At 55.5% G+C, this 22797-nt stretch overlaps 1 protein-coding gene across 1 annotated transcript in view; it reads left to right on the forward strand.

Moving 5' to 3' along the window:
• TMOD1 (tropomodulin 1) overlaps positions 1 to 22797 on the forward strand; it is an 83512-nt gene that overhangs the window by 5061 nt on the left and 55654 nt on the right. The window contains exon 2 of the mRNA XM_051856318.2: positions 15367 to 15535. Within this exon, the coding sequence (XP_051712278.1) occupies positions 15416 to 15535 (120 nt within the window). The 5' untranslated portion in view covers positions 15367 to 15415. The remainder of the gene's footprint in view (positions 1 to 15366; positions 15536 to 22797) is intronic.

Raw genomic sequence — 22797 nt, forward strand, 5'->3', positions numbered from 1 at the left:
GCATGCATTGGCTGATGGTGTTCCTGCAACACCCCATTGATACCATTAACAGGGTTTGACATGGCCGAAAATAAACCCACAGATGTAATGTAATTGGTAACACCAGAAATTTTAAGAAGACGGTGCAGAAGCCTTGAAGATTATGAACGTGCGCTCTTTGGGAATCTGATTAGAACTGTGGAGGCTTGCTCCAGGGAAGTAATTGCGTCCATGCGCACAGCAGGTGGCATTGCAGTGGGCGCGTGCCTCCCTTGGGAGCCCACGCAAAAGCCTAGCTTAAGAACTCCCAGTGTAGAGGTTAAGGAGAAGAGACGACTCCAGTGTCCTGGCTGAAGATAGCAACTGGATTTATTTATTTGGACACTCAAATCGGCTCCCAGGAGCAGGGATCTGGGAGGCAGCAGATGATGGGTCACGTACTTGGGTCCCCACCACTGATTGAATCCCAGGCCCCCGGCTGTGACCTGACCCAGCCCTGGCTGTTGTGGGCATTTGGGCAGTGAACCAGCAGATGGGAGACCTCCATCTCTCTCTTTCAAATAAAGTTAAAATAAATAAATAATTTATCTCAAATCAGCTCTGAGATGCATCATGGCAGCCCAGGGGAGAAGGGAGACAAGATGGATGGGAGGACTTCAAGCCTGACCACAAAGGAAGACACCTCAGAGGAGTGAGAACTATTTCCTTAGGCCAGCTTCTCAGCATATTGTCGTGATGGGACAATGGAGAAGGCAGTTTAACACGGTGGGTGAGAACATGGCCTTGGGGCTGGCGCTGTGGTGCAGAGGCTGAAGCTGTCTCCTCCAGTGCCAGCATCTCATATGGTCACCAGTTCGAGTCTCAGCTATTCCACTTCCAATGCAGTTCCCTACTCATGTACCTGGAAAGGCAGCAGAAGATGGCCCAAGTCCTTGGGCCCTGCACTCACATAGGAGGCCTAAAGGAAGCTTCTGGCTCCTGGCTTCAGCCTAGTCCAGCTCCAGCTGTTGCAGTCATTTTGGGGAGTGAAACAATGGATAGAAACTCTCTCTCTCTCTCTCTCTCTCCCTCCCTCCCTCCCTCCCTCCCTCCTCTTTAACTCTGCCTTTTTTTTTTTTTTTGACAGAGATATAGACAGTGAGAGAGAAAGAGACAGAGAGAAAGGTCTTCCTTCCACTGGTTCACCCCCCAAATGGCCGCTACGGCCAGTGCTGCGCCAATCTGAATCCAGGAGCCAGGTGCTTCCTCCCGGTCTCCCGGGCGGGTGCAGGGGCCCAAGCACCTGGGCCATCCTCCACTGCCTTCCCAGGCCACAGCAGAGAGCTGGACTGGAAGAGGAGCAACCGGGACTAGAACCTGGCACCCATATGGGATGCTGGCGCCTCAGGTGGAGGATTAACCAAGTGAGCCATGGTGCCGGCCCTCTAACTCTGCCTTTTAAATAAAATAAAATAAATTGTAAAAAAATAAAAAAAAAGCATAGCCTCTGTATATCACCTCCCGATTCCGCCCGGTACTGGCCATGTGATCTCAGGTAACACCTGTGCCTCAGTTTCCCCAGAATAAAGTGGGGTTACTGTGGGAATTTCAGTTGCCACCTCTGCAGGATGAGAGTGTTAGGGGGATTTATTGGTCACACATGGAAACTGGGCCGTGCCCAGGACATCGTCAGCACCCTGAGGTCTGAGCTGCTGTGTTATATATGGGCCGACAGCACGCAGTAGCGATGGTGACCTTGACCAGTGTACTGGGTATAACAGTGTCCCCCAAAAGTCATGTCCACCTCCGAATGTGACCTTACCTGGAGATCGAGTTCTTGGCAATGTCATGAGCTACGATGAGGAGATGCTGGAGTAAGGGTGAGCCCTGAGGCCAGTGGCTGGTGCCCCTCTAAGACAAGTGGACACACACAGGCCAGAAGACGGCCATGTGGTGATGGAGCCCTAGGTTAGAGCTATGGCTGTAGAGAGGTGTGCCTCCTGCCGTGACCACGACTCGGCTGTGCCAGCACCTTGCCTTCAGGGCTCTAGCCTGAACTGTGACAGGGTACATTTCTGCTCAGTTGCGCCGTTGGTTTGCGGGGATTTGTTATGGCCGCCCTGGGAATCTGACATTGGCAGGTTGTGTCACCTCTTTGCACTTCCATTGCACCTGTAAAATGATAATAACACTGTGGGTCTCACAGAGCTGCTTAATAATCCATGTGGAGAAGCTAGCGCCAAGCCGGGAAGCAGTGATAACAGAACAAATTCTTGCTGCCTCAAGGTGTGGGGACTTCAGGGGTACTGTTAGCCTCAAGGGTGGCGTTCACAGTGTTCCGTTGTGTGTCTGTGCTCTCACCCACGGACCCAGGGCCCTGCTGATGAGCTTTTATGTGTTCCTGTTTCCTTCTGATGTAAGTTATAACCAGAGGATTCGCACACAGGTCTCTGTCCAACTCAGCAAATAATCTAGTTGGATAAATTCCTAGAAGAAGAATTGCTGAGTCAAAGGGTGTGTGTGCTCTGAGAGATACGGCTAAACCTGCCTCGAGAGAGCCAGCCCGTGTGCGCTCCTGTTCCACATGGGTCAGCCCGTGTGCACTCCTGTTCCATGTGGGCTAGCCCGTGTGCACTCCTGTTCCACATGGTCCAGCCCATGTGCGCTCCTGTTCCATGTGGGCTAACCCGTGTGCACTCCTGTTCTGCACGGGCCAGCCCGTGTGCACTCTTGTTCCGCGTGGGCCAGCCCGTGTGCGCTCCTGTTCCGCGTGGGCTAGTCCATGTGCGTTCCTGTTCCACGTGGGCCATCCCGTGTGCACTCCTATTCCACGTGGGCTAGCCTGTGCGCACTCCTGTTCCACATGGGCCAGCCTGTGTGCACTCCTGTTCCATATAGGCCAGCCCATGTAGACTCCTCTCTGTGCGGGCGCGCTGGCTTTCCTCCGTCTCGGGACACGCTTCTCTGTCTCCGTCCGTCTGATAGGTGAGAACTGAAACAGCACTCCCAATTCACTCTTCTCTAATTAGGAGTTTCATTATCTATTCATGTGTGTCTATTCGTCATTTATGGTCTGATGTAAATTACCTATTCCTCTCGCCTTCCCATATCTTATTAAACTGTTCTTTTTTTTTTTTAGTAACTCTTTGTTAAACAAATTAGCCTTTTGTTCAATGCAGTATTTCCCCCAACATGCCGTTTGCCTTTTGGCGTTGTGCAGGCTAATTTTCATGCTGGCTTTTCAGAAAACATGCTTCACAAAACTCTACTTTAAAAAAAAATTATTTTGTTTACTTGAAAGGCAGAGTCACAGAGATTTTCCATTCGTCAGTTCACTCCCCAGATGACTGCAGTGGCCTGGGCTGGGCCAGGTGGAAGCCAGGAGCCAGGGGCTTCCCCAGGGTCTCCCACATGGGTGCAGGGGCCTAAGGCATTGGGGCCGTCTTCTGCTGCTTCCCCAAGTACAGTAGCAGGGAGCTGGAGTGGAAATGGAGCACCCGGGACTCAAGCTGTCACCTGTATGGGATGCTGGCATCGCAGGTGGTGACTTTAACCCCCTGCACCATGAGGCTGGCCTTGCATTAATAGCCACCACAAGACAAGGTGATAAATTTCATGTTTGTAGAATGCGGGCTGAAAAGAACAGTGAGTCTCGCAGCTTCCCCACAAGTTCACGTTTATTCTGCCAACACTTTCGACTTATAGCTGCCCAAGCTAATAATAATGCCTCTGGTCTGTCTACTCAGCAAATGTGTCTCTGGAGGTGCAGGGTTTTGTGTAGGCCCCTGGGAGACAGCGATGCCTGCCCCAAGGTCACTTTCAGTTGTCAGGGCTCGGGGTGTGTGACAGGTCCCACAGAACCCTGGTGAGCTCTCCGGTGTGTGTTCCCAAGTGTGCCTGCCCGGGCCCCTCCCTGCTGTGGCGGGAGGGCGGAGGGGAGGGGCGGAGCCTGGGAGGACTGAGAGTGCCTGAAGTGGGCGGGGTGCAGAGGCAGGGGAGGAGCCACAGAGCGGAGGGCTGCCGAGGCGTTGGAGGCAGGTGGCCTGGGGGTGCTCTCAGGGTCTTTTCCTGGAACAGCCTTGTGTAGGGTGAGTGGCACAGTGTGACTCAGACACTGTGATGCCTCCAGGAAACCAGACTAAAAACGCACGCACACACTCACTCTCACTCACCCACACTCCGGCCCCTCTGATTTAGGGGTGGAGCTCGCGGCAGCTGCAGGGTCCGATGCTATGTTTCGTGGCCCTGCTTTTTCAGAAGGTGCTTTCCCGGGGGACTGACGAGAGAATGAGATCAGGCAGGGAAAATAACCCCGGCGAACAAGCGCGGGTCCCTTAATGACGGCTGCGCTCCAAGTCCCACTCCTGCTCCATTCAGTGGCTCCAAACAACAGAGCCACCCCTTCAGTCTCATCTTGTCGTCTTCGGGGACCACTGTCGCTTGACACAACCATGCTCCCTGGAAGACCTCATGGAGGGCGCCGTGGTCCCTGCGCAGGAGTCCGGGGTGACATGTACTCACCGCCTCCTGCATCAGCCCCGTGCACCCTCCCGCAGGCCTGTGCTGATTCCACATCTGTGTCTTAGTAGTCTCGGGAGATCCATGTCTCTGCCCTCTGGGGAGCCCCAGGCCACTTCTGCGCCCTCTTGCCCGGGTCAGCCCTTCGAGGTTGCACGTGTGGCCATGCTCATGGCTGGGGTTCGAGTGTGTCCTCCAGAACTCCTTCATTTGTAGTAGGTGGGGAGGTGATTGGGCTTAGAGGAGGTCGTGAGATGGGACCTCCGTGATGGCATCGGTAGCTTTGTGAGGAGAGATGGAGAGATCTGAGCTAGCAGTGTGCCGTGTCTCAGCAATGCCTTGGGGCCCTACCGAGCCTCCCCTCCCCCAGCGTGACCTCCACCCTGACCTTGCACTTCCCAGCCCCCACAACTGTAGGAGACAAATGCTGCTCCTTATAAATTACCCCATCTGTGGTATTCAGTTACGGCAAGAGAAACGGGCCACGGCGTGCCTCCTGGCCCCCCCGGCTGTTCTCATGGGACATCTGCCCCCCCCCCCCACTCAGCCAGCACCTTTCCAGAGAAAAGGCCCAATTCCTGGAGAAGCCATCCAACCCACCTGGGGAAGAGGCACAGGGGTGTGTGCGCACCCTCAGCCCTCAGGAGATGCACAGTACGGTACCGCTGCCCACCCACCGCCACGGCTAGGAGAAAGGAACAGCAGCAGTATCAAGTGCTGGCGAGGGTGTGCGGCGGCCAGACCCTCACGCGCTGTGACCTGGAGTGCAGAAATGTGCCAGTACTTTAGAAACCCGTTTGGTGGTATCTGCTGAAGTTAAATGTATACCCACTCTGTGATCTGCCAGTTCTGCTCCTGGGTTTGTGCCTAAGAGACATAAGTACTTATTTCCACCAAAATACATATTCACTGCCCGGTTTATAACTGTCAAATATTGGAAATAACCTGATTGTCTACTAACAATGGAATAAATTATAGTACGTCTAAGATAAGAGGATGCTACACAGCCGTGAGCAAGCATAAACAATCCCAACTGCATGGGTGAATCTCAGATAAAACGTGGAATGGAGGAAGCCAGGCACAAGGACATGCACAGTGTATGTTTCCATTTAAATGATATTCAGAAGCAGCCGAAGCTACTCCAAGGTGTTAAGGCCAGAGTAGTCGCCACCTTGGAGGGGTGTGGCTGGGTGAGGCTGCCCTACATCTTCTCTGAGTGCTTGCGTAAGTGCAGATGCATGGGAACGTTCGGGGAGCTTTCTCTTTAAGACACGCACACTTGACCATGTATAACCTGTGCCCCCTCGGTTGCCCACAGCTGAGCTCCGGCACAAAGCCGTGCCAGACGCTCGTGGCCATGCTTTCAGATAAAGCAGCTGACATCTCGCCGAGATGGGGGCCAGCACCTCACCCTGTTGCCTTGGTTGCAGGGTCACTAGAGACCCTGGCTGCCCAGCCACGTCCGGCAGCCAGTGCTCGCAGGGCCTGGGGGAGTGGGGAGGAGGCTGTATGAGCTGAACCCCCCTGCAGCTCGCATCCCTTCCCAGCCCCCCATGACAGAACGTGCAACTTGCGTCACGCTCCTTTCTGCAAAAGGACCCGCAGATCCAGGAGGCACGGAGTGGCGTGCCCGAGGCTACCCAGTCCCTCTGAGCCAGGGCAGGGATCGAAGCCCAGGTCTGCACAGACCCTAGTCCAAGCCCTCATCTCACCAAAGGCCCTCAGGCACTGCACACCTTGGGGGCTCCAGAAATACTCACCCAGTGGATTGCAGCTGTGGCAAATGAGACCCAGAGAAGTACAGTGACTTGCTCAAGGTCGTACAGCAAGTCCTCATCCACGCTCCCAACTCCTTCCTAGCCCGGTGCCCCTTCTGCCCCTGCACCATGGCCCCAGCCTCTTACAGGTACCGGGGACTGGAGACTGCAATGCTTGGAAGCCACTAGGGAGGAAAAGGGCCGTCAGGGGTGAGATGATGCTGAGGGTGGCCCTGGGGCCCTCAGGGAATAGGGCTGGGACCAGGTCAGTCACCTGTGCAGGTGCACAGAGCCCTGCTCTTGCAGCACCTCTGGCTTGGTTAAATGTTCTACAGTCACTGGCTTGAAATTCCTAATTTTATCTTCAAATGATATCTTTAATCGAAGTCCCAAGGGACAATGAAGCAGGTGCCAAGGCTTAGAACCCCCTGCTGACTCTTGGCTTTCTGAGATGGGCTCTTGGACTTCAGCTGCCCTGTGCCCAGCACCCCCAGACACTGCCCAGTCTCCCCCATCCTTCCCCCACCCCCAGCTGCCACTGAGGGCTTCTGTCCCCACCCCCTTGCATTCGGTTGGAATCTCTACAAGGTGCTGCCCTGATCCAGCTGCCTGGGGTCCTGGGCAGAGGTTGTATTGCTCTTGGCAGTGGCCCTAGCATCACAGCCTCTGCCTGATCAGGGTGGACAAGGGATCCTGTGGGGCAGGGCCTGAGGGAGGGCAGGGGAAATGCCGGGCTGGATGCCCCCCGCCCCCGCCAGTGCAGGGCGGTGCCCAGCCTGTATCTGGCAGGAGAGGGACGTTGGCAGCCAGTGGGCCTCTCGTGCATGCTCTGGGTTGCAGCACACAGGCACCTGTGTGGACCACATGACGGGCAGGTGCACAGCAGGCCAAACCATCACGTGCAATGCCAACATCCCATATCAGAGTGCTGATTTGAGTCCCGGCTGCTCAGCTTCCAATCCAGCTCCCTGCTAATGTGCCTGGGAAGCAGTGAAAGATGGCCCAAGTACAAGGTGCTACCACCAGGATGCAGTTCTGGGCTCCAGGCTTTAGCCTTGCCCAGCCCTGGCCATGCGGCCATTTGGAGAATGAACCAAGAGTGGAAGAACTCTCTTTTCTCTCTCCCTCTCTCTGCTACTCTGCCTTTCAAATAAATAAATAAATCTTAAAAAAAAAAAACAAAAAAAAAAAAAACGGGCCAGCATTGTGGTACAGTGAGTTAAGCTGTTGCTGCAAAGCTGGCATCCCATACGGGCACTGGTTCAAGTCCTGGCCACTCCACTTCTAGCGTGTTCTAGCAGCTCTCTGCTACAGCCTGGGAAAGCCTGGGAGGATGACCCAAGTGCTTGGGTCCCTGCTGCCCATGTGAGACACCTGAATGAAGCTCCTGGCTTTGGCCCAGCCCTGGCCATTACAGCCACTGGTGGGGGGTGAACCAGTGGATGGGGCATCCCCTTTCTCTCTTTCTCCCTCCCTCCCTCCCTCTCTCTCTCCCCCTCCCTCCCTCTCTCTCTCTTTCTCCCTCCCTCCCTGCCTTCTGCCCCCCTCTCTTTCTCTCTCCCTCTCTCTCTTCCTCTCCCTCTCTCTCTCTCTATAACTCTGCCTTTTAAAAAAAATACTAAATATCCTGAAGCCTCTTTTTAAAAAAAAAACCTATTTATTATTATTTGAAAGGCAGAGTTACAGAGAGAGAGGGAGAGACAGAGAGAGAAATATCTTCCATCTGCTGGTTCAATCCTCAAATGGCTGCAATGGCCAGGACTGGGTCAGGCTGAAGGCAGGAACCAGAAGCTTCTACATGGTCTCCCACACGGGTGCAGGGGCCCAAGGACTTGGGCCATCTTCCACTGCTTTCCCCAGGTGCATTCGCAGGGAGCTGAACTGGAAGAAGAGCAGTCGGGATTCGAACCAGCACCTGTGTGGGACACCAGTGATGCAAGTGGAGGCTTAACTTACTACACCACAGCACCAGCCCCTCTGCCTTTCAAATAAATAAATAAGTCTTTTAAAAAAACAACAACAACAGAAACCCCACCATGACAGATGGAGAGAGCCACGGGAGGAATGAACACTGTATGGTGGTAGCTTTCCTGGCCTGTGGGGCACAGGGCCCATGGGTTTATTTTGCACTGAGCCGGCAGATTCCATAGCCTGTCCCACCTGTGAGAACCGTTCAACACAGCAGGTTGAGACGCCTAGGCCGAGGCTCCCCAGGGGAAGGAGGACATTGGCCATGGGTGACCAGGCGGGCCGGCACTCTCTCTCTCTCTCTGTTCATCCTCCTCTCCTGTCCTCTGTCTGGAGCCCACCATGGGTGACGGTGTGCCCCAGGGACATAACACTGCAGGCATCAGTGTTGTTTTGGAAGCTGCAAAGATCTCTGCACGTGAAGGGGTGGTTACTGGCGCAATTATTGCTCAGCTGTATGACCCTGATCTCGACCGTAAAAACCGAGCAAGTGAAGCCGCCTGAAACCCGCACTACTCACCATCTACCCCTTCCACACGCCACCCCCCAACCACCAATCCCACCCCCAGTCGAGGGCCCCAGGGACAGGGCTTGGATCCTGTTGTCCATCCTGCTCCCAGCGGTCCATGTCACCACCAGCAATTCGGGTCCGCCTGCGGTTATGGCGCCGTGGCTCGGGGCTGGGCACCAAGATGTGGAGATGGCGGCTGGGATGGCTGCCTTCACCCAGGCCGGGCTGCTTCCTGAGGCTGCGGGGCAGAGAAGGGGTGCCGGAGGGTTGGGGAGCCCTAGCGGGGGTTGTGCAGATCAAGAGGTCCAGGAGCTCGGAAGTGGGGAGAGGCTTCAAGCTGACAGGACAGTGCGGGCGTGGCCTCTGGGACGGAAACTCTAGGGATGCCCCATGTGGCGCGGACGGCGGGGAAAGCCTAAGCTGGGATCAGGAGCCGGGGAGGAACCTGGGGCCAGCGGGGCTGGGACAGCCTCCAGGTCTCTGATGGCCAACCAGGGAGGTTGGGCTCTGTCTATCATGATTTGGGGGTTGGAGGGGGACGGGGTGGGAGCAGGATGTGGCCTAAGGACATTGATAATATCGGCAGGTGCCAGGAGAAGGGAGAGTGGGGACAAAGACGTCCCAGTCAGAGGGTCCCAGGCACAGACAATGGCCGGACCCTAACACTCACAGGAGGGCACCCCGCAAAGCTCACAGAAATAGAACTGAAAGAGAATCTGATTTTGATACAAAAGAGTTTTGAAGTCCATGCAGTGTTTTTTGATAATGCACACTGCGGGCTTTCTGAAGGCACCTTGCGTAAGGTGAAATTCAGGGACAGGAAAAAGACAGCGGTGGCCAGAGGCTGCTGTCCAGGCGAGTGGGTGGTGCGGTGGGATCTGGGCTCAGGGCTGCACCTGTGCACTCCAGGCGGCACTGCCCTGGAGGGTTCCGGGGCTGGGGGGCGGGTCTTGGCCGAGAGGTTCAGCTGAACGGCGGCGGCGGCTCGTGGCTGGTGACAGCCTGCACGGGCAGAGATGAGGCCCAGCCAGGGCAGCGTGAGAACAGAGAGGAGCGTGGAGCCCCGGGAGAGATGCTCAGGAGGGAAGCAGAGCACGCAGTGTGAGCGTGGAGGGGCGGGCCTCGGGGGACAGGGCCCGCGGGGAAGCCACTCGTGCCGTGGCCATGCAGGCCTGAGGAAGCAGGGCAGGGCATTGTGGAGATGCGGGGAGAGGCTCGGCTTTTCCTCCCCGGGGCGGGGGGGACTCCTGTTCCCCCGCCAGGTCTCTTTCCTTAGCTTCAGCTTCTACGTGCTCAGCGAGGTCATCAGCTTCCCCTGCCACTGGCCCATTCTCCCTTTATGTCCCACTTCAGTGCTGCGGCAGGTGCAGATGTGTCTCCTCCTAAAAGACGCACCTGAGAACGGGACCTTATTTGGAAGCAGGGTCTTTGCAGGTGATCACAGTACAGTGAGGTCATTAAGGAGTGGGCATCTGACTTAGCAGTTATGATGCCTGCCTTCAGGAGCAGAGGATCTAGATTCCATTCGTGGTCCTGGCTCCTGGTTCCAGCTTCCTGCCACTGCAGAGCCTGGAAGCAGCCAGTGTGGTGGCTCAAGTGACTGGGCAGGTGCCGCCCACATGGGAGATTTGAATTGCATCCCCGGCTCTGGCCCAGGCCTGGCCATTGTGGGCATTTGGGGAGCAAACCAGTAGAAGGGAGGTCTCTGGTGCTGCTTCTCAAATAAATATTAAAAAGAGAGAAAGATGAATTCATTAGGGAAGGCTTATGCCAGTAGGACTGTATCCTTATAAAATGGAGAATTTGAATTCTGAATGCGTACAAAGGGAAGACAATGTAGGGGCACAGGGTTGGGGGAAGCCAAGGTACGCCTGGGGCCAGCAGAGCCAGGAGAGAGCCTGGAGCAGCTTGTCCCGCGCCCCAGAGGGGACCAACCTTGTTGACACCTTGATTTTGGGTTCCTAGCCCGGGGAACTGGGAGCCAACACATTTCTGTTGTTTAAGGTGTTTCGTTTGTGGGTACACTGCCAGGAAAATAAGACAAATGCTAAGCAATGAAGGGGGCTCATTTGCCCAACTCCAGTTTTTCTGGTCCTAGGTCATCTTGATAGGTCACTGAGCTGCCAATCACTCCGTGGCCACTGTGTCCAATCAGCTGAGAGTGGAGGCGTGTCTGAGAGGTACGCTGAAGGAGGGTGGGAGGGACAAAGAAGGTCGCACCTGCTCTTGAGTCCCTGCAGCCAGAGGGAGAGAGAGGCTCCAGAGAGGAGGGCAGATGGCATTGTCCTGGGATGCGGATGTGGTGACTAGGGATCATGACATCAAGTCCCTCTAGCCAAAGGGTCTTCCAGAAGTGAGGGGCACGCATGCCAGAGATGGTGTTTGAAGGAGGGCCTCTGCCAACCGACCCCTCCCTGCCCATCCCCAAGATGCTCCCTCTGGCTGCAGTAGGAAGATGGTGTAACTGGGAAATACGCACTTGAACTTGTGACTCAGCTCTTCATGAACTCAGGGAACTTGTGACTCAGCTCTTCCTGAACTCAGGGAAGTCCCTCTGCAAATCAAGACGGGGCCGCTCAAGTGCCTGCTCCCAGGGTCCCCACACAGGCGGCTGCGGGAGAGGCCGTCAGCAGAAGCCACAGCACCTGCTGCGGGGAGGGACCCTCGTCGCTGGGGCTTCCCGAGCTTCGGCCTCGGCCCTTGACCCACTGATTGCTGCTGTCCGGTCTGCCGAGCTTTGCCTTCTGGCACAGCTTATGAATTCTGGTTTTTTCATATCTAACAGAAGCTCTGGAGAAGCAGGTGGCTAGGCGTGCGGTCAGGGTCAAGTGGACACGGGGTTCAGAAGACGCGGAACTGTGTGTTTTGTGTGTTGAGCTGCCCTCACGCTTCTCCCAATTCTGACTCTGGGAGTGTGTGAGCCGCTGCAGCTCAGGGGGGCCACGCCGGGCAGCCCAGTGGCTTCAGCACCCACTTCCTGCCTACCCCTTCCTTCTTAGACCCCAAGCCTGCCCACATCTGGCCAGATCTTTCTGTTTTGAAGATGGGAAAACAGAGGACCCAAAAAGAGAAGCAGTGACACCAGGTTGTAAGGATGCTGGCTCAGAACTCTGCCAGGCCCGTGCTCCCCTGCTCGGTGGGCAGCTCTGGACCAGGAGCAGGACCAGGCCCCAGGGACACAGGACTAGTACGATGCAGGACCCACCCGGTGGTGGGGAGGGATGCAGACTTCGGCAGCGGCAGCAGCGCCTCACCGTGGTGGCTGATGCTTGCTGACCCAACACGGACCGGGTGCCACCCCAGGGCGCGTCCTCATCTGCTTCTTGGCACTGCGTGCTCCTGACCCCGTGCTGTGGCGAGCACTGCTGCCCTCTTGCCAAGCAGAATACAAGTCCTAGGCCAGTGATTTTTAGCTTTTTTTCATTCCATTGTTTTCTTTATTAAAAAACTTTTTTTTTAAAGATTTATTTGGAAGGCAGAGTTACAGAGAGAGAAGGCAAGACACAGAGAGAAAGGTTTTCCATCTGCTGGTCCACTCCCAAAGTGGCTACAGAAGCCGGAGCTGAGCCAATCAGAAGCCAGGAGCCAGGAGCTTCTTCCTGGTCTCCCACACGGATGCAGGGGCCCAAAGACTTGGGTCATCTTCTACTGCTTTCTCAGGCCACAGCAGAGAGCTGGATCAGAAGTGGAGCAGCCGGGACTTGAACCATTGCCCCTTTGGGATGCTGGCCTCACAGGTGTCAGCTTAACCTACACCAGGCCGCAGGGACAGATCTAAGCAGGGGTCACCCAGGAAGGTAGCACACAACTAACCTCCAACCCAGGCTGGCACCGCACTGCTGACACCTGTTTCTTTAGGAGACAGGGGCCTTTGATTAAGCTGTACAATAGCCTCTTCAGCGGGCCCTGTTTGTACCCCGCTCTCACCTCCCTCCTGCCCTGGCTCTTCCCCGCATCCAGTTCCCTGACCACAGCAGGAGAATCCTGCTTTATAGAAACCAGCCCAGGGAGGCAGCCGGGGGAAAGTGCTTGAAGCTGGCAGCTTCCTGGTTTATGTCTGCAGTTGTCGGTTCTCCTTGGCTTATTTAATGTCACATCTCATGGCTCTGCGATGTCCCCAGGAAATGGGACCTTGGAAGGGGCTTTTCAAACCTCCCGAGATGGGTTTTTTAATTGACCAGCACCTCAGGGTGGGTACGTGGAGGCGTTGATTCAGGGTGGCTCCCCCTGGGTGTGTGTCTGGAGATGGGCCCCCACCCCGCTGGGGAATTCTGCCACCTGTGCCTCCCAGAGACACCGCTGCAGAACTGCCCCGAGCCCTGTGGACCTGCACCCCTGGAGCACCTGCAGTCCAGCTGAGAGCTGTGGGTTTGGGGTCCTGGATGCCCCAGAGCCCTTCATCAGGGTCCCTCTTGGCCTCGAAGGGAGACGGTAGATTCCTCTCCCTCTCCCAGCTCCATTTAAGAAAAACCAAATTAGGTTGTTTTCCGAGGGCCTCCGGGAAGATTTTTTTCTATACCGGAGCATTGGCAGCTGGTCCTGCTTCTTGGGGAGTAAATAGAAGGGAACCGGGGGAGGGGGCCCATTTATGGTCTGAATGTTGCATTCTTGGGGTCTGGTCAAGGGACGACGTCAGACCATGCTGAGCCACCCTGACAGGAAAGGGTGGCCCCGGGCTTTCTGTATTTGGAAAGCCAGGCCTTGCTGGCCAGCGGGGGCCACAGACTCGGTCCCTCCTACGAGGAGCTCACCAGGCAGACAACCCTGGGAGAAACGCTGTCCGCCGTCTCAGGGCAGGCCTTTTCTCCTAGCCTCTGAAACTTTGGCTTCAGGTTTTTTTTTTTTTTTTTTTTCCCATTAATTCCCTTGTTTTTAACTGACAACAAAGCCTAGCTTTTGGATTGGTTAGTTGTCTCTTCCTGGTTTTTCCTTTCTCAATGTTCCAGAAAGTTCTGTCAGTCATGTCACAGATGAGCCATGGGTTTCGTTTGGTTGCCTGGGGTCTAGAACAGCCTGCTGTGAAGAAGGAGAGGCGCTGATGGTAGCAGGGGCCGGGCTGGGGCTGTTCCTCGGCTCTGGGGGCTATGCCGGTTCCTTCTGAGCACCGGGCTCCAGGCCTCGCCCCTGTGCGGTGGTTGCCAGCGATCTTTGGCAACTCTTGGCTTGTAGAAACTTCCCCCCGATCCCCGCTTTCATCCCTCAACCCAGCCCACTGAGTCTGCAGAACTGAAGCCCCGAGCTGATGCCCCACCTGCCAGCCACCAGCTCTGTGGGTAGCCCAGGGAGGTTGAGGGGCAGGTGGGGAGGGGCTTGCACATGGAGATGATAGCTCTGCAGGAAGCGAATATTTTCTAAGAGGCGACAAGTCTGATCGGATGGCAAAGGCGGGTGGAGACTTGGGGTCAGGTTCACCCTGGTGAGAAGCTTTCTGCTGTGTGCATGGTCCTGGGCAGGGCCTTGGGGAGCAGGGGCTGACGCAAACCCACACCCCACTAACGGGGAAGCCTACTGGGATCAACACAAGCTGCAGACCCAGTGCCAGGGCTGTGGGGAGCTCTGCTTGGCCAGGGGATGCTATGGCCACACAGGGAGGTGTGAACTGGGTTGGTTATAAGACAATTTTAATCAAGCAGGAGGACAGAAGGGCACGAGACCCAGTTGTCCCTCCCAGGCTAGGAGAGGGGCAGTGTGGTGTGGCGGGAAGGCCCACGGGGGTCCTGAGTCGTGCCCTTGGCCGTCCCCTGGTTTCTTCCCTGGGATATAGCAGATGCGTGGGCCAAAGCTAGGGGCTAGGTGTCTAATCTGGGGAGTAGGAGATGAACCTTCTGCAGTATGGCCTGGAAGGTGTTTGGCATGGGCTCTGGTGCCCTGGGCAAACCACCTCTTCCCTCTGAACCAGTTCCCTCACACGTGTACGGGGTGGGTGGGTGGGGGTGTCCAGGATAGACAGTTTTCTGTGATACAACAGCGGGAGCAGCGCAGGCTCAAAAAGCCAACAGACCTCGCGTTCAGGCTGTGGCTCTGCCGCGCCTTAGTTGCACGATGTGAGTGGGTCCCTTCACCCCTCCAAGCCCAACATCCTCATCTGTAAAATGGGGTAATAGGAAACACTGCCTCAAGGTTCCAATAGAGGACTCTCGTAGAGTGTCGGCGCTTGGGAGCATGGAGCTGTTGGCCATGACCGTGCACTGCATTTTGTGAGGATTGGGTGAGATGTTGTAGGGGAAAGGCCTATGTGGGACAGACACTCAGTTCACCATGGATGCACACACACATACGCACACACACACTTAGAAAATGAGCTTCAGGCAGAATTTCCAGCAGTCATTCCCACTGGGGCACGGGCTGGAGGGTGGAAAGTTGTACTACAAAGTGTTCGAATTGCTTAAAGCATCCATTAGTTGTCACTCACTCGTAAGCTGTTTATAATCACCCATTGCCTTGTAGCTGACGGCTGTGCTGGTTACAGGTCATTACGTCATATGCTCTTAGGACCATCACCTTGCAGTTGAGTTAGAGATGTAGCCCGCTATGGAATTAGGGTCCTGGCTGCTCATGACGCATGCCCGGTCACCTTGTGACAGATAGGCATCCACTCGCTCAGAAGGAGCAAACGTAAGAAGGGCTTCTCTAAGATTTTTCTCCTCCTGGTAGGTTGCCAATCGAAGCAGAGACTAACAGGACAAAGTCAAGTTCATTCGTGATGTCCTACAGACGAGAGCTCGAGAAATACCGTGACCTGGATGAGGACGAAATCCTCGGAGCCCTAACGGAGGAGGAGCTCAGGACCCTGGAGAATGAGCTGGATGAGTTGGACCCTGATGTGAGTACGCCCTGGTGGGGGGCTGCACGGTCACAGGTGCAGGACGGGGGAGGGTCAGGTGTGCACTTTCCACTTCTTGTTTCCTTAGAGGACAATGACATTGGAATAATGTTGTCTTTACAGGGCTTGCTTGTTGCAGCAGTGTGTTCTATTAGGGTTCTCTGAAAAAGCAGAAGCAATAAGATGGAGAGAGGGAGAGACAGAGACAGGGAGAGGGGGAGGGAGGGGGGAGAGAGAGAGAATTTATTTCTTTTAAGCAAATGGACTCCCGTGGTTACAGAGGCAAGCAAGGCCCAAGATGTGCAGTCAGCAAGCTGGGGACCCCGGAGAGCCGAGAGCCTGGTCCCAGCCTGAAGGCCCGAGCTGAGGACCTAGGAGGAGAGCCAGTGTTGGGTTCAGATCCAAAGGCAGGGCAGAAACCTATGCCCCAGCCCGAGGCAGTCTGGCAGAGAGGATCGGGTCCAGCTGGTGGGGTGCGCCGTTTGGTTCTGCCCAGGCTTTCAGCAGATTGGATGTGGCCCACGGCATGGGGCGGGGGCAACCGCTCTACTCAGTCTCCTGTCCGCAGTGTCAGTCTCCCCCAGCACTGCCCCTAAAGGCACACTTGTGGCCCAGGCCAGTAGATATAGAACCAACCATGACAAGTCAACTCCTTGTCGATGTAGCACCCATACGCATCTCCTTAAGCCACAGTCAGTTCCAAACAAAGACGGCACAAGGTCATAACTGCCCAGCAGGACACAACTACCCCGTGTGCCACAGAAGGACGCCAGAGGTGAAGTCGTTCAGTGATGTTTCCTCTTCTCCTTGATGTCCTCCAATGCTGTGATGCAAACCACACTTAAACGCTAGGATGGCAATGTCCATACACGAAAAGGGAGGAAGAGGGAGAAAGCCGAAGGTGTTTGTTACACACACACGCGTGTGCACACACACATGCACACACACGCGCGTGCACACACATGCGCGCACACATGCACACGCGCACACACATACGCACGCGCACACACATACGCACACGCTCGTCCAGTGAGGCCACGACAGTCCTCGTTCTGTGATGGGTCCCATGGTCGTTGGGTCAATGGGTCCCTCGCTAGTTGTTGTCCTTACTTGGCGGGCACCTCCTGAAAGACCCGAGCCATCTGGAGTCCTGGCTGGGTTCACTTGCTATCGCTCTCCTTTGGCCTTCGGCACCGAGACAGCCCAGGGTCTCCCGTACCCCAGCCCTGCCTGTGCTCTCTTCCCCTGTGCAGCAGGCGTCCGGCTTCCTCCTGATAGTCAGCATCAGTCGCCCCTGCCAGCCCAGTGCCTCCCCCTTTGCGCAAGGAGACCAACGTGGCATGGTGGCCCACTTGGCCTGGTGGCAGTTTCAACTTTCCAGTTCAGTAGAATTGTTGTGTTTCTTGGGGGAAACAATACCTCTAGGCCAGCAGCGCATAGGCCAAGGGTCTGGGAAGTGTAAGCTTGCTAGTGGTTCTCTCAGTTTGGGGGAGGGGGGGAACTGCGTGGTGCCAGGGACTCCCAGGTGATCTACTGGGTCTGCATCTCATGCCTTCATCTCACGCCATCTCATATCCCCCAAGTGCAAGGTCAGTGCCCAGCACAGGGGAGGCAGGTCGTGGATGTCACTGAGTTGAGTATGTTTACCATTTGGTGTATTTTTAATGAAAAGTGGAATGTCTCATGTCTTCTAAAAAGCACCGCTCCACTCTGACTTGGCAGTGATGCATGAGGGAAACACCACTTCAATACCATTTCAGTGATTCTGCTAGGGGCAGGCACTGGGGCTTGGTGGGTTGAGCCACCACTTGGGACATCCCATGTCAGAGGGCTTGTTTGAGTCCTCTGCTTCCAATCCAGCGCCCTGCTAATGCACCTGGGAAGGCAGGAGGTGATGGGCCAGGAGCTTGAGCACCTGTCATCCCTGTGGGAGGCCCGGATGGAGCTCCTGCCTCCTGACTCCAGCATGGCCCAGTCCTGGCTGCTGCAGGGGAACTGGAGAAATAAACCAGCAGACAGATACATTCTCACTCACTCTCCCTCCCTGTCTGTCACTCTGCCTTTTGAATACGAATTTTAAAAATCCTTTTAAAAAAAATCCCTGCTAATGATTGGGGTGCACAGGACTGGAGGTCAGATGCGCCCCTGTCTCTTGTGCTTCACATGACCTTGGCCTTGGGACAGTTACTGTCCACCCCTAGGCCTCAGTATCCCCAGCCTGAATCGATGGACTTGGCTGGTCCCTTTCAGGCCTGAGCTTCCATGAACTTTAACCCGGCCATATCTCCAGGCATATCCTTTCTAGATAACCCAGAATCTTGTCTAGCCACCCAGGCTTCAAAGTACAGCAGTGGGTCCTTGTCTTGCCATTCTTGACTGACTTCCTCATGCCCGGGGCCCTAGACAATAGAAGACAGCATTGGTAGGCCGGCCCCGCGGCTCACTAGGCTAATCCTCCGCCTAGCGGCGCCGGCACACCGGGTTCTAGTCCCGGTTGGGGCACCGGAGTCTGTCCCAGTTGCCCCTCTTCCAGGCCAGCTCTCTGCTGTGGCCAGGGAGTGCAGTGGAGGATGGCCCAGGTGCTTGGGCCCTGCACCCCATGGGAGACCAGGAAAAGCACCTGGCTCCTGGCTCCTGCCATCGGATCAGCGCGGTGCGCCGCCCGCGGCGGCCATTGGAGGGTGAACCAATGGCAAAGGAAGACCTTTCTCTCTGTCTCTCTCTCTCACTGTCCACTCTGCCTGTCAAAAAAAAAAAAAAAAAAAAAAAAGAAGGCAGCGTTGGTGGAGAGTGCCTTGGGGTCCCCATCTTCCCCCGCATCGGTGGTCTCTCGCCGTGAGCCCGGCTGCAATAAGCAACAGCAATGGAGGCAAGAAGCGATCGGCCTTCCACCTTCACGCCGTGAAGTCACTGTCCTCTGAATCTATCCTGGCTCTACCGCCTAGCGTTACAGCAGCACAGCTGCACCCGTGGGGACAGAGGCGGATGTGGCCACTTCTGCCTGTCTCAATCGCGCCACCTGCCAAGCGCCAGGTCCCGGGCTGGGCACCAGCAGGAGGGCTTAGCAGGGACCCTGCCCCTCAGGGGCCCGGGCTGGTGGGGAAGCGGGCACAGGAGAACACGTCCTCAGTGGGAGCAGCCCGGGGACTCAGAGAGAGGATTAAATCTTGCTAGTGGGAAGCTTCTCCGAGCAGGTGATATTGGAACCGGGCCCTGGATTTTCCTAACTCAAGAGTAAAAACAAAGAGTTCCAGGCTGAGGGACGGCCTCGAGCCAAGGCCACGAGTGAGGGCTCTTGTCCAGGTGGCTGGGGAGTGGAGTTTCCGTGGGGGGGGGGGGGGCTGCCCTGAGGGAGGGAGGGAGAGAGGGAGAGGCGGCAGGCAGGCTGAAGGGTGAGCCCTAGGAAGGCTCGCAGGGTGACCGGGTGAGCTGGGTTTGGGGAGCTGCCGCTGCCGCTGCAGACCACCTACAGAGGGTCTCCAGGGATGGGTCACGTGGGAACTCCCTGGCGAATGCTTTTCCTGAAGATAAGGAGGGGCCCTGGCCCACTCCACAGCCTCTCCTGCTGTGTTGTAGGATCCCTGCTGCTCTGGGGGCAGCAGTGGGACGGGGGGAGATGCTGGGGCCCAGGAGGCCCTGCCGGCTCTGGCCTTCTGCCCTGTTGGAGCTGTCCTGAGCGGCTAGATGGGATGGGGTAAGAACAGCTTAGATGAGGTCCTGCTCAGGCTCAGACCTGCGACTGAGGGGTGGGCGGAGACAGGCACCTTCTCAGAACTGAGAGCGTAGCCCCTTAGGATTGCGCTGTTAGACCCTGGCCAGGAGCTCCCACATGGCCCCCACCCCAAACATCACGGCAGATGCTCAGCGCCTCTGGACCCCTGACCTGGCCGACTCTTGCTTCCAGGTGACCAAGGGGAAGAGGCCGCCCAGCCTGTGCCCACTGGAGCTGCTGCCCACCCCAGCCAGGGCCGGGAGACCAGGCTGCACACAGGCTCCAAGGCCCAGGCACCTGCCGCTCTGGCAGGAGGAGAGCAGCTGTATTTGAAAGTGGCCTTGAGCCACCTTGGACCCGGGACCCTCACATATCTGTGGTTTCAGACTTGAAGCTTTCAAAGGCCCCTTTCTCTCTCTGTTCAAGAGGAAGAAAAGAGAAAGCAGAGAGAGGATAGGGCATAGTGGAGATCCATTGGCCCAGCCACACAATCGGCCCCTTCACAGAGGCGGCTCTGTTACCTGGCTTCCGAGGCAGCATGGGAGTTTCACAGAAGGCCTGGCTGCCACTCCTTTCTCAGGGCACAAATAGCCTGGCTCCAGTTTCACCCTCCCTGGGCCCAGTTCTGAAATCACAGCCCAGGGAGAGGCCACAGGTATGCGGGATCACAAGCCCGACAGAGAGCCAGCCAGCAGGTGTCCAACCCCTGCCCCCCAACTTACAGAGCCCAGAGAGGAAGGGACTTGCACCAGACCAGGTGAGACCAGACCAGAACCCGGGTTCCCTGGCGCCTGGGCCACTGCTGTCTCTTGCACGCTGCGTGCCTCCTGTTCTGATTTCTGTTTTTGTCTAGCAAGTGCCTTGGTGGCACTTACTGTGAGCAGGCGCTGTTGAGAACACTTGGCAAACATCAGCTTGCTTCACTGTCATCCTAATTCTGTGGCTGAGCGCTGTTGGGAACACTTTACAGATGGGGAAATCGGGCAGTGAGGTCCAGAGGTCACGTCCCAGCCACTCAGTTCTAAGGTCCCTGGGGACCCTCAGGCAGGAGGTTTGGACCATGGATGTGCCCTGGTTTCCTGGTTCTGGAAGGTGCCGTCCGCAAAACCACTTCCTCTTTCTCCCTAGGGTTGCAAAAATCCCTGCACCAGTCCTGTCTCTATTCCAGATGGCGGCCCCCGATTCTCTCCCTACTGGGAGAAATGTACGTAGTCTGCCTGGGTGGGCTCAGATGCCTCCACTGGCCCGAGCCACGTGGGATTCCCCGAGCCACTCCTGGCTGTCCCCTACCTGTGCTCAGCACACCCTTCAGGGGCTGACGTCTTGGGTTATACAATCGTTAAGCCTGGGATCATGTGACGGAGTCGAGTACAAGGAATTGGAAAGCAGCTCGGTTTGCGACAGAGGAGTCCAAACTTGTGCACATAAAAAAAAAAAAAAAAAAAAAAAAAAACAGTCCCCGAAACTTTCTATCTGTCCCTCTGGAAAAAGCTAGAGCTTATCTTGCGCAGGGACTCCCGCGGGAAAGGAATGCTTCGTATGCTAAAAGTATCTGCTGTGCGCCGATTGCCCGGAGGAGCTGCCCTTTCTGTCTCCCCGGAGTTAAGTGGACACTGCTCTGAAGCTGAGCCAGCTGCTGGGTTCAGATTGCAGCGCAGAAAGTGGGCGGTGCTCAGAGGGGTTTAAGGCGGGGCCTCGGGCGGGAGCCCTGGACGGGGTCTTGAGAGGCGAAGCCCTGCGTGGATGACCTCATTTAGTCCTCTGTAAGTTCCGTGATTACCCACATTTTTAAGATGGGGGTGTTACCGGAGAATGGCAGGGTTCTTTGTGCAAGAAAGAATTCAGGCGTGAGACAGAGAGTAGCGGGAAGTAAAATAGCAAGGTTTATTAGGGCAGGGATGTCCGTAAGAACGGATGGGCACCTCTCCAGACAGAACCTGAGAGAGAGCGCCCAGTCACTCGGACTGGGGGAGAGCGGGGTTACATGCTTGAGTGGAGAGAGTACACCTGGGCAGGCCAGGCGGGCAGCTCAGCATGGAGGCAGACGGTTGAGGCCAGGGTTTTTAAGGGGATGGGCCTTGCCTCCCTGCCTCTGCTCCTCTTGGAACAAAGGACTTTTTGGATGTAAATAGAAAAGCTCCTATCTGAGTTTTCCCCCTGAAGTTATCAGAGAGGGGGAAGCCTGGAAGGATGGGCGGGACCCCCTGGAGAATCCTCCCTAGCAGGATATTTCAAGTGCAAATATCAGGCAGAAGGGGCGGGGACCCCCACCTGGCAGGTTATCGGGTAGAGGGGCAGGGCGGGATGCAAATACTGGGCTGCCCCTGAAACTTTATGGGGATGACTGTGAGATGCATATGCTGGACACAGATGTCAACTCCTTAGGCGTGTACACATGAGCTCATATCTGACTCCCTACCTAACAGGGGCAGCTGAGGCTCAGAGAGAGGGAGTACCTTGCCCAGGATGTCACCCGGAGGATGCTGGGATTCTAACCCAGAGAGTCCTGACCAGGAATCCCTGGGTGCATAGATGGGACCAGCCAGGCAGGCAACATGGAGAACAGATATGGGAATTACTGGCCACCTGCTTTTTCCCATTCGATTTCCTTGGAAGGTCTTACATTGTTTTCACCACAAATACTAATCTTGCAATGAAAAGGAATTAAGAGTCCACCAACACAAAGAATTTGTGTATAAAGATTGCCTATTAATGAGTCTTTGGGGAAAAGGCAGGATATTTTAAAAATTAGTAAAATGATCAAAATGTTTGCAGGAGAGAAGATGGTATAGATGGTATAGATGGTATAGATAATCCCAACTTTATAAAAAAAATTGGGTTCTGAGAGGGGATTTAAAAATATTTTTCATATTTATTCATTTTCATTTGATTTGAAAGGCAGAGAGATAGAAAAGAGAGATTTTCCACCTGCTGGCTCACTCCCCAAATGCCCACAACAGCCAGGGCTGGGCCACGCTGAAGCCAGGACCCCGGAACTCACACCGTCCTGCTTTCCCACATGCTGGCAGGGACCCAGTACTTGAGCCGTCACCTGCTCAGGTGTGTGCATTAGCAGGAAGCTGGGTCTGAAGTAGAGAAGCCAGGACTCAAACAGGCGGTCTAGAACAGGATATGGGCGTCCTAAATGGCATCCTAACCCCTGCACCAAGCGCCCGCCCCTCGGAGTGGGTTCTAAAGTCAGCCCTTGGGTTTCTGTGACACACAGTGAACTGCAGACCCAGCAATGGCGACTGTCAGCCCTTGCAAAGCCCTAAATGCTAATAGTGACTGTTAGTCTCTAGTGAGGTGCTCTATGGCCATGTGTGGTGCTCAGCATCTTATGGGCTTCCTCTCAGTCTCCACGGGGTCCTAGGAGAGTGACCCTCCCCACTCTGTGTTAACACGTTCCACAGATAGGGCAGCAGATGCCCAGACCACACAGTTATTAAATAACCAACTACCTCCAGGCAGACCCTGCCTTATTCTTTTTATTTTATTTTATTTTATTTTATTTTATTTTATTTTATTTTATTTTATTTTATTTTATTTT

The sequence above is a fragment of the Oryctolagus cuniculus genome, chromosome 1 (genome assembly GCF_964237555.1).
Source record: "Oryctolagus cuniculus chromosome 1, mOryCun1.1, whole genome shotgun sequence".
NCBI lineage: Eukaryota > Metazoa > Chordata > Mammalia > Lagomorpha > Leporidae > Oryctolagus > Oryctolagus cuniculus.